At 37.0% G+C, this 15,000-nt stretch overlaps 2 protein-coding genes and 1 long non-coding RNA gene across 4 annotated transcripts in view; 2 read left to right on the forward strand and 1 right to left on the reverse strand.

Moving 5' to 3' along the window:
* acd (ACD shelterin complex subunit and telomerase recruitment factor) overlaps positions 1–9,785 on the forward strand; it is a 9,885-nt gene extending 100 nt beyond the window's left edge. Inside the window, exons 1-13 of the mRNA XM_026930386.3 lie at positions 1–295; positions 1,996–2,117; positions 3,382–3,472; positions 3,825–3,904; positions 3,999–4,043; positions 5,369–5,415; positions 5,586–5,737; positions 5,833–5,911; positions 6,041–6,205; positions 6,377–6,520; positions 8,623–8,888; positions 8,988–9,064; positions 9,480–9,785. The exon at positions 1–295 is cut by the window's left edge and continues 100 nt beyond it. Coding sequence (XP_026786187.3) covers positions 188–295; positions 1,996–2,117; positions 3,382–3,472; positions 3,825–3,904; positions 3,999–4,043; positions 5,369–5,415; positions 5,586–5,737; positions 5,833–5,911; positions 6,041–6,205; positions 6,377–6,520; positions 8,623–8,888; positions 8,988–9,064; positions 9,480–9,588 — 1,485 coding nt within the window. The 5' untranslated portion in view covers positions 1–187 and the 3' untranslated portion in view covers positions 9,589–9,785. The remainder of the gene's footprint in view (positions 296–1,995; positions 2,118–3,381; positions 3,473–3,824; positions 3,905–3,998; positions 4,044–5,368; positions 5,416–5,585; positions 5,738–5,832; positions 5,912–6,040; positions 6,206–6,376; positions 6,521–8,622; positions 8,889–8,987; positions 9,065–9,479) is intronic.
* Positions 8,886–10,586, reverse strand: LOC113536472 (uncharacterized). 2 transcript variants are annotated; one of them, XR_003403682.3, is made up of 3 exons: positions 9,846–10,586; positions 9,517–9,561; positions 8,886–9,074 (listed from the first exon to the last, which is right to left on the reverse strand). It is a non-coding gene; the product is annotated as an uncharacterized LOC113536472 (long non-coding RNA). The 2 variants fall into 2 exon arrangements; XR_003403683.3 differs by having other exon boundaries at positions 9,838–10,586.
* Positions 10,587–10,621: 35 nt separating this feature from the next.
* Positions 10,622–15,000, forward strand: part of ogfod1 (2-oxoglutarate and iron-dependent oxygenase domain containing 1) — a 10,570-nt gene continuing 6,191 nt past the window's right edge. Inside the window, exons 1-6 of the mRNA XM_053238103.1 lie at positions 10,622–10,778; positions 13,161–13,306; positions 13,386–13,432; positions 13,547–13,647; positions 13,755–13,871; positions 14,419–14,510. Coding sequence (XP_053094078.1) covers positions 10,622–10,778; positions 13,161–13,306; positions 13,386–13,432; positions 13,547–13,647; positions 13,755–13,871; positions 14,419–14,510 — 660 coding nt within the window. The remainder of the gene's footprint in view (positions 10,779–13,160; positions 13,307–13,385; positions 13,433–13,546; positions 13,648–13,754; positions 13,872–14,418; positions 14,511–15,000) is intronic.

The following is a 15,000-nucleotide window of genomic DNA, read 5'->3' on the forward strand; positions in this document are numbered from 1 at the left end:
GGAGCGAAAACAAGAGCGCAGCGTTCAACTGAACCGCCAAAACAGCTGTCGGGTTTTGCGCGAAAACTGACGTTATATGAGCGAGAAATGAGACTAGCAATAAACTAAACCGTTGTTGAACATGTGATGGAGATTACACGTTAAATACACGATTAGGAAAGGAGTTTTTAAACCTGTTTAGGCTGTAATGCGGCGCTACAGGAATGAAGCGGAACCGGAACCTTGGATCGAGCAGCTGATTGAAAACTACGGCGAAGAACAACGAGACACCAGCGTCAGAGCTCATGTGGTCGGGGTGAGAGTGTGTTCCTGCCATGCTGTTTACCTGTGATCATTCCTCACACAGGTGGCATGAAGCTGCATCACAGCTTCACTGTTTTAATCTCATAAACTGCTCTGGATCAGGACCAGGATATAAAAATATAAAAATAATAATAAAAAAATAAAACAGGGATGCAGGAGATTTTACATTCCAAACCCCAAATCCTCCAACAGAGAATACAAATATATAATATATATTTTAGGATCTCTCTCAATGTCTCCAAATATATTAAAAATCCCTCTTTAAAACAAGTAATCAGGGAGGAACTTTGAAAAATTTACATTTCTGTGTGTAAAATTTCAACAAAACCAATAAATTATTCACATCAATTATTCAAATATATTTTATTGATTAATAACAATTTCCTGTTAGATTATCAGCCTAACCAGTATTTTTTGTCGTATCCATCTTCCAGAAAGAATGTACCAAATTGCATTTTAAAGAGAACAAGTGTTGTGTCAGGATCTACATCATTCTCCTCGTCTATTGGGCAGTGATTGCATTTCAGTGCATCACTACTGCAACACAGTGATGAAAGTGAAATGCAGTGCACTGTGGAATCACATTTATTTCTGGAAGAACTGTTTATAAAAAAAAAAAAAAAAAAAAAAAGGAGAAGAAGAAGTAACCCCAGCACTGAAGCAGTGAAAGCTTTGCTTTTCAGTGTGAAACGTTTTCTGTGTGTTGCTAATGAAAAGCAGTAACGTCTGTGTTTTGTATCTCAAACAGTGAAATGTATTTTAGAGGCTTTTAGATTGCTCTTAATAGTGAATAATTTTCACATCTGTCCCACATCCAGACGTGTTTAATTCTTAAAAGCAATCCTCCTGCTGATTGTGTTTCTACTGTGAGATAAAGCTGCATAAATGTTTTACTTTTCAGTGTGGCGCGTCGTCCTCATGTCACAAATGCAAACCAGGACCGTCTGTGTATTGCATTTCACCTTTGATTTCTTTTCTGTCTTTCGCATAATCTTTATATAGTTATATTTATATATATAAATATAAATAAATATTGTGATTACAAAATCTCGTTATGTTTAACGTTATGTGATATATACCATATACTTTCATACTACGTTTATTTTGCGTGCTTTTAAATGCAAATATAACTTTACAAAACATTACAAATAGTAGAAGTAAAGGAACAGGGATGACACAAATGTAATCTATAAACAAATGAAAATGTGCAAATGATGTGATAATATGCATATTGTAGCTCTTTCTTTCTTTCTTTCTTTCTTTCTCCAATTTATCTAAAGATGCTCATTAGTGAGGCAAAATCTATTAAACTAAATTTGCATATCTTTAAAAAATATGCATATGTTTATTGGTTACACTGAAACATCTAACTGTTGGAACCTTTTGAGGGGCGTGGCCAAGTTCCTGAGGGATATGGGGGCGGGGCTAAAGCAGAGGGTTGTATTCGGTGAAAAATACAGAATGTGAGATGTAGAAAGTAGGAACTGAATTTGTAATAAAAACACACACGCACACACACACACACACAATTTGTCTTGCATTTCAAGCTACAGATTTATGTGTAAAAATTTGTGAAAACTTTACCCCTGGAGCCACGCCCTGCTAAATAATATCTGCCTTAAATGGAGAGTATGTGTGTACTGTGTCTGTGTTTAATGATGTGTGTGTGTGTGTGTGTGTGTGTGTGTGTAGGTGAGTGACTTGACCGAGTCTCAGCGCACGGATGAGAGTGATGCCTGCATGCTCTTCCTGTCTGATGGGACCGTGTTCATCCCCGCGGTGCTCAGCGCCGCCGCCTGGGAGCACATGCAGGAGTGAGTGCAACACACACACAACTTATTAACTACGTGTTATGACACCAGCAACTAAACACCTGAGCCCTCGCCTAATTTTACACCATCATCATCACCATCATCATCATCACCATCATCATGCTCATCATCTTCATCATGATCATCTTCAGCAGCAGCCTATTGTTTTAAATCAGCCTGAACCTGTCGATCCAAAACACACACAAAAAAACATGTTTAAGACCCAAATATAACACAAACTCTACACAATGAGACACTATAGCAGATTTCTCTTCTACTTAAGCACCAAAAAATATACAAATATAACTTAAAAAAGAGATTTTTCAGCTTCTCAGGGGTTTTAAAGACAGATACAGATGCTAACATTTCATTTATGAGTTCTAATGAGAGTTAAATAGATTAATAGATTACAGAGCAGGATAATTATACTGCACCAAATATTGAAGATTTAAAAATGAATAATAATTAGTTCTCTCATTATGATGTATGTACGTTTTACTTTATTTATGTTAGTAAAAATGTGGCTTATTTTCAGAATTACTGTTGTGTGGAATATTAATAGATTTGTTCTTGAACTGCAGGTTGTTCAGAGCAGCTCAGTGGTGGACTCTAATTTTTTATTTTTGTTTATTTATTTTGTAATAAACATCAAAATATGTATGGATTTCATGCATAGATACACATTATAATACTATATTAATATTATAAATAATATTCATATTACTTTAAAAAGCTGTAAATTTTATCTGTATGTATAAATGTATAATTTATTACTTCTTAATAAATTTTTTTTAGGATTTTGCATCAATAAGACACATTTTAATATCTATTCTTAGTTTTATTTTTATTTTATGTATTTATTTATTTTAAATTATTATCAGATGTGTCAATTGTCATACAGGGGTTTGTGTCAATAATAGTAATATTAAAGGCCATGTTAATATTTTAAACATATGCTAATATTTTAAATAATATTTTTTAAAGTAGTATTAATATTATATTAATATAATAGTATTAATATTAATTTAAATATTATTATTATTATAAATAATATTATTTTAAAAACATTTCCTTTCCAAAGTTCAAGAAAAGTCAGTCGTCATCAAAAAAGGAGTTAAATTAAAACCTGATTAATGAATTTTTAAAATGTTGTATAAATATTAGGGGGGTTTGCGTCAGTAATAAACGTTTGAAGTGTGTGCGTGTGTGTGTGCGTGTGTGTGCGTGTGTGTGTGTGTGTGTGTGCGTGTGTGTGTGTGTGTTTCAGGTTAGAGGAGAGAGACACGTTTTCAGGTCTGGACAACACGACGGTGTCGGTGCGGAAATTCCAACTGAACTTCCACATGGACCCGGAGCTGGTACAGCAGATAAAAAAAATAAAAAATTCTGTTATACACGACTGTGTGCAAAAGTTTACACACCCCCAGGATAAGTAAATGAATAGCTATAAGATATTTAGTGTTTAATTCCGGCTATTATCCTTTATCCTTTAAATATTGTGTTAAGATATTGATTAAAAAAAACAATAAAAATATCATTTTCTTTAATCTGATATAAATATTCTTTCATAATTTTTTGCTTTTATAACTCTTTCACGTCCTCTGAGCAGCTCGTACGTCACACACCACCAAAAATAATAAACCTTTTACACACAACAGTGTTTATTTCAGTGTTCAAAGTCATGTTCTTTTCTTTTTCCCTCCTTTTCAGACGTCCTGTCAGTTTTATCTCACTGTTAATCAGATCGTCACTGTGGGTCGAGTCAGTCGGCATCACCGCCCCCCGAGCTGGCAAGACATTTCCCCGATGCATAATAATTATATTTTAAATACTCAGTTTCATTTAAAAAGACAAAATATTTTTAACTGTTTCTTTTGCTTTCAGCACGATGCTGCCATCAGTCAGGCAACAAATCCTGAAGACGTGGCGGTATGTGTACATATACATATATTTATATATATATATTATATACATACAGCTCTGTGCAAAAGTCTTAGGCACATGTAAAGAAATGCTGTAGAGTAAAGACGCCTTCAAAAATAATGAAATTAAATGTTTCTACATTTTTAAAAAATCCTATAAAGAGCAGTAAACAGTAATAAATGAAACAAAGTCAGTATTTAATGTGACGATCCTTCACTTTAAATAAATAAAGCAGTATCTGAGGTGCAGTGTGTGCAGTTTTATAAGGAAATGAGCTGGAAGTGTTACTGAGCATCTTGCAGAAGCAGCCACAGTTCTTCTGGAGACTTTGACTGTCGACTCGCTTCTTATTTCTGCAGCGAAACCCAGCAGCCTTCATTCTGTTTTTATCTGAAAAGTGTCTCTTATGGAATCTGCTGCTTTCTTTACTGACATACAAACATTTTTCTGTAACGTTTCGTTCTGTGCTGGAAAACTAATGTTTGGAATCTAAAAAGTTTTTGTACTGAATCAATAATGTAGAAGCCAGAAAATAAACATCTATAACAAAGTTTGTACTAAAAAAAAAATATAGGGTGCCAAGACTTTTGCACAGTACAGTGTGTGTATATATATATATATATATATATATATATGTTTGTGTGTGTGTTCATTGTCATACTGAACTAAAAATTCCAGACAAATAAACAAATGCTGTAAATTTCCATGTGTGTTCATGTCACAGCTGATTCACATTTAGCCACACCCACAAAACGCCATAAAAGGCAAAGCTCACAGAGAGCCAAAAACGACAAAATGGCGACTAAATGGTGAAAGAGCGCCTCCTAAGCGCGGCGTGAGCTAAATCTTCCAGTAACGCAGCTCAGCCACTGCAGTGTGTCAGCTACCACAGATAAGCACTAGCTCCTCCTCCTTTTATTCTGATTGAACGGCTGGTTTTATTTGTCTTAATTTATGCATTTGAGTTTTACAGAATGTTCATTAAATTGGTGTGTAATTATATGATTTGAAGACGATCAGTCGAGGTTCATGTTAGTGAGTCTCCTCGTACGTAAATTTACACAAATTCAGGACAGAAACTTTGAATACAAACAATTTTCCCAAAAAAAGTAGATTTTCACGATCTTCATAAACGCTTCTGAGAACAATTTACAAATAAATTTGTTTGTGATAAATGAGGAACACTGTGTTTATAGAAATATGACACCTATAATAAGCAGACTCCTGGTGTGTGTGTGTGTGTGTGTGTGTGTGTGTGTGTGTGTGTGTGTGTGTGTGTGTATTGTCGCTTTTCTCTATCCTGATGTTACCTATCTTAATTTTCACTTCAGATCCCTGATGAAGGAGAGTTCAGTCACTTCTATGAACTCACAGTCAGGTTGGAGTCTCTCTCTCTCACACACACACACACACACACACACACACACTTTCAGGTACGAATACACACCTTCTTCTGTTCACCTCTAAACCTGCCTCACGCTTTGAGTCGTATTTACAAATAATAAACTTAAAGATGGTTCTTCGTTGTTGGAAAATTTTTCCTTACAGGATTCCCACTTTCCTGCCTGATGGGGGCGTGGCACAATGACATCATCATGGACCTCCTGAATGATGCAATCAAGAAAATATCCGCGCCCACCGTGGGTCACCTGAGGACGGCCACGCCCACTCGCTGGCACCTAGAGAGACTTCGCTGCAGGGTAAGCCGGTATCCATAGCAACCGGGTGGTACCAGCTGTCAGTACAGCATCTAAACAAGTGTGTGTGTGTGTGTGTGTGTGCCTGTTTTTTCCAGAGTGAGGAGTGTTTCAGCACTCCTGTGTCTCATCTCCTCATCCCACAGGAGCAGAGGGAGATGTTGACAGCTGATCCCGGTACTGTACTGTCTCCCGTCTAATTAATTGCTCCTTATCATTACGGACCTTCGGGAATTCCACCAGACGAGTGCTCGAGCTTCTCCATGCATGTGTTTTTGTTTCCCCCTTAAATGTTCCCGTGCTCAGGTGTGTCGAGTTTGAGCGAAACGCCGAGCGGCCTGGTGCCTCCTCACGTAGCTGAAACGACGAAGCGGCCAATCACGACGCAGGATCGGGGCGGAGACTCGCCCGCCGCGGCTTCCGATAGGCCGGAAGATGGGCATCAGCTCACCCTGAACAACACCAGACCGGGTAGGAGACGTGAGCAGTGATGTGGAAATGCTGAGGAGAGTAAATGCTACTCCAGGGAGCTTATTGTGATGTTATTGTATCCCCCCTCCTTTCCTCCACTCCTAACACACACACACACACACACACACACACACACACACCTTCTCTTCTCTTTTCTTCCTGGTCTCTCAGAGGTCTGGTGTGATGGAGGAGGAGGTGGAGGAGGAGGAGGAGGAGGAGGAGCGAGCGAGGAACGAGAGAGCCCCTGGGATATGTTCTGTCCTGCTGCTGACCTGCTCGCAACTCCATCATCATCATCATCATCATCTTCAGAGAGTAATTTATTTTTTACTAAATCAGTACAAACACACACACAATGTTCCAGATATAAGTTAAAAGTTCTACTGAATGAATATAAGTTTTATTTCTGTGTATGTGTGTGTGTGTGTGTGTGTGTGTGTGTGTGTGTGTGTGTGTTCATATGCGAGTTAAATACAGTAATCAGTTACAGAGTGGGCTAATTATAATCTACCAAATATAAAATGATTAAAATAATTATTTTAATTAATATTAATCTATACTCATATATTTATGTGATTAAAATGTGCCTTATTTTAGGAAATACTCTTAAGTAGATATTAATATAAATATGATAAATATTAATATGTTTGTTTTCAGATTAGGGGTTGTTCATGTCAATTAGGGATTGGTGTTTTGTTTGTTTGTTTGTTTATTATTATTATAATTATTTATTATCAAAATATGTATAGATTGTCATAAAGAGGTTTGTGTCCGTAATACAAATTAAAAAATTATATTACTTTTAATCATATTTATTGTTATTCATACTTAAATATAGATATTTAAGTATGAATAGTAATATTATTAAATAATATTAATATTTAAATACAATTTAAATATAAATTTTACAGAATTTATATTCAATTTAAATTTATAGAATTTAAATAATAGAATATTTAAATACAATTAATAGCCATATTGTGAAAGTAAATATTACATTTTTATTACTTTTTCCATACAGGGATTTTACATGAATAATAATCATTTTACTAATTTATTACTTTTAAAAAAGTAATAATAATATAATATAATGTAATAATTAAATAATATTTTAATGTCATGTTTTATGTGATTATAAATATTTTAAAATTAAATATTATTGCTGTATTATTTCTATTTTCATACAGAGTTTCCATCAATAATACGCATTTTAATTTTAAAAGTAATATTAATATTTTTAATAATAATAATTTTATATAGCGCCTTTAAAAGTTGCTTTCTCAAAGCGCTTTACAACAAAAACAAAACAACAAAATGAGACAAAATCCAAAAAAATAAATAAAAAAAAACAAGTAATAAAAATAAAGAATTATGAATAAATATGCAAGATAAAGCCAATAATCAAGTAAAATCTTTTAAGACGAGATTTAAAAATACCTAATGACTCTGCTTCCCTGATGTTAACCAGGAGAGAATAATAATAATAATAATAATGATTATTCTACTAATTAATAATATTGCAACCTTTTAAAGTCACATTTTAAAAGCATTATAGATCTTTATTACTTTTAAAAAACTTTACAATAAAGTAAACAAAAAAAAAGTCATTCTTGATAGAGTGTGTAATTAAAACCTGAATGAAGTTCGAAATAATTTGTTTGTAGTGTTGATAGTTTATTATTACACCTTTTTTTTTTTTTTGAACATTCTCTTTATTAAGTTTTTTACACTGGCACAAAAACAAAAAAACATTCCAATACAAATTTTTACACTTTTATACAAATCCTAATTTAACAATGAATTTTAACATCGTAATGATATATGAAAAAAGAAGAGAAGAAGATAGAGAGAAAAAAAAGGGGGGGGGGGGGTCCAATTGCTTTCCCAACACTTCTGACAATAACTGAAAAACTGAAATCCAATAATTACTAATCTTAGGACAACTCCAAAACATATGTCCTAGTGATGCTGGGGTTTGACCGCACCTATCACATAGAGGAAAACATCTTAGAGAGCCTTAGTTTAGACAGGTGAAGTCGATGTAAGACCTTCAATTGCATTAGACCATGTCTAATACACAAGAAAGAAGAATGAACTTGTTCTTGTGCTTCATCCCATTGCCAGTCTTCGATATCTATTCCAAGGTCATCTTCCCATGCCGTCTTTAGATGCTCTAATGAAACATCACATTCTAGCTGTGATAATTTGTTCTATACAGTTGAAATTCCTTCTTTGGTAAATGGGTTCTGTAAAAACAATGTCTCCATTTGAGAAGTTGGCGGCTCACTAGGAAACGTATTATTACACCTTTAATAATAAATTAGCTTCAGTATCTGAGTGTGTTTGTGTCTGTGGCATTGATTGATTTTGTTAAATGTTTGAACAGTAAATCTGCTCGTCGTTCTCGTTACTTGTAGGCAGTCTGGAGCCGCTCTCGCAGCAGGAAAGCCGCTCGCTGCTCACCGTTCCACCGTTTCAGAGACCGCACCCGTCTCCACGTAGCCCCGCCCACCCGAGTGACCCGACAACCGCGGACCTGCGTCAGGATCCGCAAACACCGAGTCCCTTAACATCGACCGAACACACTGCAGCCGTGTGTGTGGAAGAACAATCCCCAACAGACACTCCCCAAAAAATACCACACTCCGTGTCACACACCCCACCTGCCAAAAAGAGCCGGAGAGTAGGTGCACACACACACACACACACACACACACACGTATGGCACAGCCACGCAATCACTGTAAATAAATGTCCTTTTTTCTCTCGTGTCCACTCTCAGGTCCATTCAGATGGCAGCAGTTTCTCGTACACGTATGAACCTTGTCCGAACGTCGCCTCGGCTCTCAGCCAGTGCAAGTAAGTCCATCTGAAAAATAATAATAATAATAATAATAATAATAAATCAGTGAATATACAGCAAACAAAGCAAAATACATACTCGCCTTAGCTGTTTTTCTTTATTTACTTTTTTATTAAAAGTATTCTTATGTGTCTAATTAAATCTAAATACATGGCACACCCAAGAAAAAAATAATAATATAATAAAAGCTCTTCAAATAATTAAAATTGACATTAAACAACATCTGAAAAAGATGTTTATTTATGACTAAACAAATTTATGAAATGAATCATTTATTACATTTATTATTTAAGTTCTGTGTGCTGTGTGAAATGTGTTTGTGAAAAGAGTAAGGTTGGGTTCAAGATTGAGGTGTGTGTGTGTGTGTGTGTGTGTGTGTGCGTGTGTGTGTGTGTGTGTGTGTGTGTGTAGGGTCCCAGAGCGGCTGGTGCAGTGGGCGGTGGCGTACCTGGGGACTCCTCAGCGCGCGCTTATTGTCAGCAATGGAGTGGAGCTGAAAAAGGTTGCAATGTTGAAATAAATCTTGTTCATATGTTCTATATGTTCATTATAAACAGTGTTATTTGTTGTTGTAATAACCTTATTAAATGATTTTTTAAAATTATTTTATGTATCTTATTATGAATAATATTATGAATACTTGTCCTTAAATGGAGTTTGATTAAAAGAAAATCATCAAAATAATAAAGTACATGTTGCTTGAAGTAATAAGGGGGTTTGTATTAATAATAAATGTAATTTTTAATAAATGACACTTTAATAGGAACACCTGTACACCTGCTCACGCATGCAGTTGTCCATTCAGCCAATCGTGTGTCAGTAGTTTATATGCAGTAGATAAAATCATGCCGGTCAAGAGCTTCGGTTAATGTTCACATCAAACACCAGGATGGAGAAAACAATCTTTTTGGTCATGTCATGGTTGTTGGTTTGAGGATTTCAGAAACTGATGATCTCCTGCGTCGGGTTTTTACACACAGCAGTCTGTAGAGTTTACGCAGAATGATGCGAAAAACAAAAAACATCCAGTGAAACACTTTGTTAATGAGAGAGAGAGATCAGAGGAGGATGACCTGGCTGGTCTGGGTGAACAGGAAGGCTATGATAACTCATATAATCACTCTTTACAACCGTGGTGAGCAGAAAAGCATCTCAGCACACACATGTCGAACCTTGAGGTGGATGAGCTACAGAAGCAGAAGATCACATCAGGTTCCTCTCCTGTCAGCCAAGAACTGGAACCTGAGACTATCATGGGTACAGATTCACCCACACTGGACAGGAAATAGACATTTTTCCGGTATTCAGTTTTCCAGTTTCGGTGATCACTTTGTTTAAACCTTTTTCATCATTTGTTTTTATTGATTTTATTTTCAAATAGGTTGTCCTGACGTCAGTGCTGTTTGTAAAAGTTACATGTACTCTTGTCTGTATTGTATTCTTCGTTGTTGCTGAGAAGAAGAAGAAAAACTTCACATTGGGAAAGGTTTGAGTGATTGTTTTGATGACGTCAAATTCATGCGACGGACTCGCCTTCTATCTTGAAGGCTAACATGTCTACTAAACGGCGCTCGAGCGACACAATTAAGGGGAAAAGTGCTAAGAAGAGTAAAGAGGGTGAAGTCGCTGTTCTTAGCTCGGACCTGGAGGATGAAGGGATCCGGAATGGAATGAAAGAAGCCTGGAGGAAAAAGACGAGTTTCTCTCACGGTTGGTGTGTTCGTGTGCAGCGCACGTGCAGCTGTCTGACCCACACTGACTCACTGAGCTGATCTTAAATCTGTCTTTAGACCTGGGTTTAATAAACCTGACCTCAAGTGGAAGCAGAAACAGAAAACTCAACTGTAGCAGATTTCCTGTAGTGATGTCCTGAGTGAGAATTTCCCTCATTCCTAAAGAAAAATGAATATAACACATGCAGTGAGAGATACTTGGAGCTTAGACACACTGGGATGATGAATAGTTTTACTTTCATATATACAGTTCTGTGCAAAAGTCACAGGCACATGCAAAGAAATGCTGTAGAGCAAAGATGCCTTCAAAAATAATGAAATTAAATGTTTCTACATTTAAAATAAATCCTATAAAGAGCAGTAAACAGTAATAAATGAAACAAAGTCAGTATTTAATGTGACGATCCTTCACTTTAAATAAATAAAGCAGTATCTGAGGTGCAGTGTGTGCAGTTTTATAAGGAAATGAGCTGGAAGTGTTACTGAGCATCTTGCAGAAGCAGCCACAGTTCTTCTGGAGACTTTGACTGTCGACTCGCTTCTTATTTCTGCAGCGAAACCCAGCAGCCTTCATTCTGTTTTTATCTGAAAAGTGTCTCTTATGGAATCTGCTGCTTTCTTTACTGACATACAAACATTTTTCTGTAACGTTTCACTTTGTGCTGGAAAACTAATGTTTGGAATCTAAAATGTTTTTGTACTGAATCAATAATGTAGAAGTCAGAAAATAAACATCTATAACAAAGTTTGTACTAAAAAAAATATTGTGCCTGAGACTTTTACACAGTACTGTATATATATATTCAAGCATTTAATGAAAACAGGGGTTTTAAAAGTATTGGCACCCCACAGTGCATACAGGGTGTCCTAAAAGTCTCCATACAGAGGGGAAATGCTATGTATACTTTTTAGCGAAATATTTCATACTTAGTTTATATTATATATGTATTTTTCAGATAGTCTTTAAGAACACCGTTGAGAAAAGAAGAACGTGTTGAAATCGTTCTCTGGATCGGGAAGCTGTCGCAAAGTTGCGATGGACTTTAACAGGAAACATGGCGAGCGCATCACACACCACACTGTCGCCAAACTTATTAACAAATTCAAAAAGACTGGAAGTGTTGTGGACCAACCGAGACGTGAACGTCCACGAACATCCACTGATGAAGACACAACCGACATCCTGCTTGCAAACACAGTCCCCTGTGTATGTATGGAGACTTTTGGGACACGCTGTAGACTCTGTGACCTTTTTTTAAACCTCCAATTTGGTCTTGATCAATTCCCACCCACTGGTCATCTCTCCCCTGTCATACGAGAGCTAACAGTGTCCAGGGTGAGGCTAATGCATGCTTCCTCCGAGACATGGCGGCATAACACACTCAGAGGAACGTGCTATCAGCCCTCTTCCACATACCTGAGATCACAGATGCGCATGATTGGCTACTGACGCTGTGGGAAAGAGTGTATGCCCCTCCCACCCTGAGAGCGCAGACAATTTTGTTTTCTTGACTCCCTTGACATCCCGCAGATGGCTGCGGCGTCGACGGGATTCAAACTTGTGATTTCTAACGAGGCAATCAGAGACCACGCACAGCATTTCACTCCGCTTTATACTCTCAGGTTTGTGCACGTGGACGTCGTGGATGAACTTTTGGTTCCACAACCTTTAGTGTGGATTTGGATGAAAGTTTAGGCTCATTATTTGATTGAAAGCTCCATCTTCTTCCTGGTCATAACCTCCTGGCAGAGGCAACCAGGTTTTGTGTGGAAATGACTTAGCAGAATTTACCATCGATCTTCATAAGAGCCCTAAATAAATAGATAGATAGATCGATAGATAGATAGATAGATAGATAGATAGATAATCAGCTCCAAAGCATCACTGATCTAGACTTTGCTGATGGATAAAAATGAAATTTTGTGCAATTTTTCATATTTGTTCAAAGACAAGGGAACAGATTTTGAAAAGCAGAAATAAAATAAAGATAAAATCAAGAATAAAATAAAGAAGAAAAAAAAAGTTCATGTTTTGCGAATATTAGGTGCCATAAGGGTGCCAGTACTTTTGAAATGCCAGGTTTTAAGAGAAAACCCTTTAAAAATTTTGTAAGAGAATAACTTTTTGTCGGAGGAAAAAGGGTCTAATACTGTTCTCATTCTGTTAAAATTAAAACCGAGTGAATCGTAGTGAGTAACGTTTATGTCACGCAAAAATGTTTGTCTGTTCTCCTCATGGGTGCCAATAATTCCGAGTTCTGGCGTTGTTCTCCGCGGTAGCCGTGTGTCGTTTTGTTCTGTAAACGTGAAGTGACGTGAGAAACGTGTGCGATGTGTGCGATGTGTGTGATGTGTGCAGGCAGCGTGCAGTTGGACTGTGAGCCGTTTCCTCACTGTAAAATCAGGAATTTTGTTCAGAACGAGAGTTTCGTGGAGAATCTGAGAGATGAACTCCTGCGGCTCAACTTCCACAGCAAATCCAACGACCTGTACAAATTCCAGCAGGTACCTCAGCTTTGCTCTAACGTTTTTAATTAACGTCCTGATTAATTAAGACAGAAATGCGGAATTGTGTCTTTTACAGTCTGATGATCTGAAGAAGAGGAAAGAGCATCACATTTCTGAAATAAGGTACGAGCTGGCAGTGTTTATGAGGTTCTTAGAGTACAAGAACATTTGTGTTTTTATGTGAACACAGTGTGAACACTGTGCTTGTGTGTCTGTGTGTGTGTGTGTGTGTGTTAGGTCACTTCTGTTCCTCCAGTTCCGCTCGTGGCTGTCTGACATGTTAGGAGTGGACTTACAGCCGACCGTTGATATTTCCTGTGCTAAATACGAGCACACAGGTAATGAAATAACAAGCTGCAGTGTGTGTGTGTGTGTGTGTGTGTGTGTGTGTGTGTGTGAACAGGAGCGTAACCACTTCATGTCGCTCGTCTTCTCTCTTTCACAGACGTCTTGCTGTGTCACGATGATGAACTCGAAGGCCGGAGAATCGCTTTCATCTTGTACTTGGTGCCTCCGTGGGACCTGAGTGACGGAGGAACGTTAGATTTGTACAGCACAGATGGTGTGTGTGTGTGTGTGTGTGTGTGTGTGTGGAGCTTCTTAAATACACAACTTGATTATTTTTCTATAACAGCACATCCCAAGTTTTTTCTTTCCTTTAGACCACAGCTGTTACAGTTTTTATTCATTACAGAACGACATTTCATGCTGTATTTATTTAATGTTCTGGAACTTCCTGTTCCTGTTCTCACTTACGTTATAGCAGCTATAAACAGTTACAGCTTTATCTCTGACTGTTACAAAGCACCGACACTGGAGACTCCTTCCCTAACTGTTAAATCTCAACATATCATTTATCAATTACACCATTACGTTTTTCTTTTTTAATCCGTTTATCATCACTGGAGCATCCAATGAGCTGTTACTATAGAAACGATAACGTGTTAGAGCGAGCGCATTAATTATAAATAAACCTGTCACTACTGTCAGAGCTGCTGTTATAGAAAATTAATCAACACCTTCTGGGGAATCATAATCCAGAATTGAACAGCGTTATAATAATAAAATATTGTGTGTGTGTTTATGTGTGTGTGTGTGTGTGTGTGTAGAACATTATGAGCCGGTGAGCATAGTGAAGTCTCTGCTGCCCTGCTGGAACACTTTGTTGTTTTTTGAAGTCTCTCCTGTTTCCTTCCATCAGGTCATTACACACACACACACACACACACACACACACAGAGTACATTCACTGTTTTTTTGGTTATGAATTATTAACGCAGTAACGCACAGCTAGTCTTTTTTTAAACTGCACCGGTCTGCAGCTGTGAGAAATTCTCACAAAAGCTGTCAGAGCGCTGCATGTGAAAGTGTTTTGTATTCTAGACGAAGCGTAACTGCTGCTTTTTTTTGTCCTGACTTGCACTAACCAGCTCACCAAAATCCACCACGTTTTATTCATTTCTCTTTTTACTTCACCATTCTGGAGCTGTCTGTCCTGCTTCCTTCTAAAGAGTGCCAATACTTCTGTTTTTCTCCTGCTTCGTTTGCATCGCAGTTCATTCGACACTTTCCCTGTTGTAACGTCTAAAAACAGACATGGTGTTTTCTGCAGTATGTTTTCTTAGTTTATTAATTTATTAACCATTTATTAACCATTTATTAAGTTATTTGCACCTGAGCCTCATGTGAGA

This window comes from Pangasianodon hypophthalmus, chromosome 11 (assembly GCF_027358585.1).
Source record: "Pangasianodon hypophthalmus isolate fPanHyp1 chromosome 11, fPanHyp1.pri, whole genome shotgun sequence".
Classification (NCBI taxonomy): Eukaryota; Metazoa; Chordata; class Actinopteri; order Siluriformes; family Pangasiidae; genus Pangasianodon; species Pangasianodon hypophthalmus.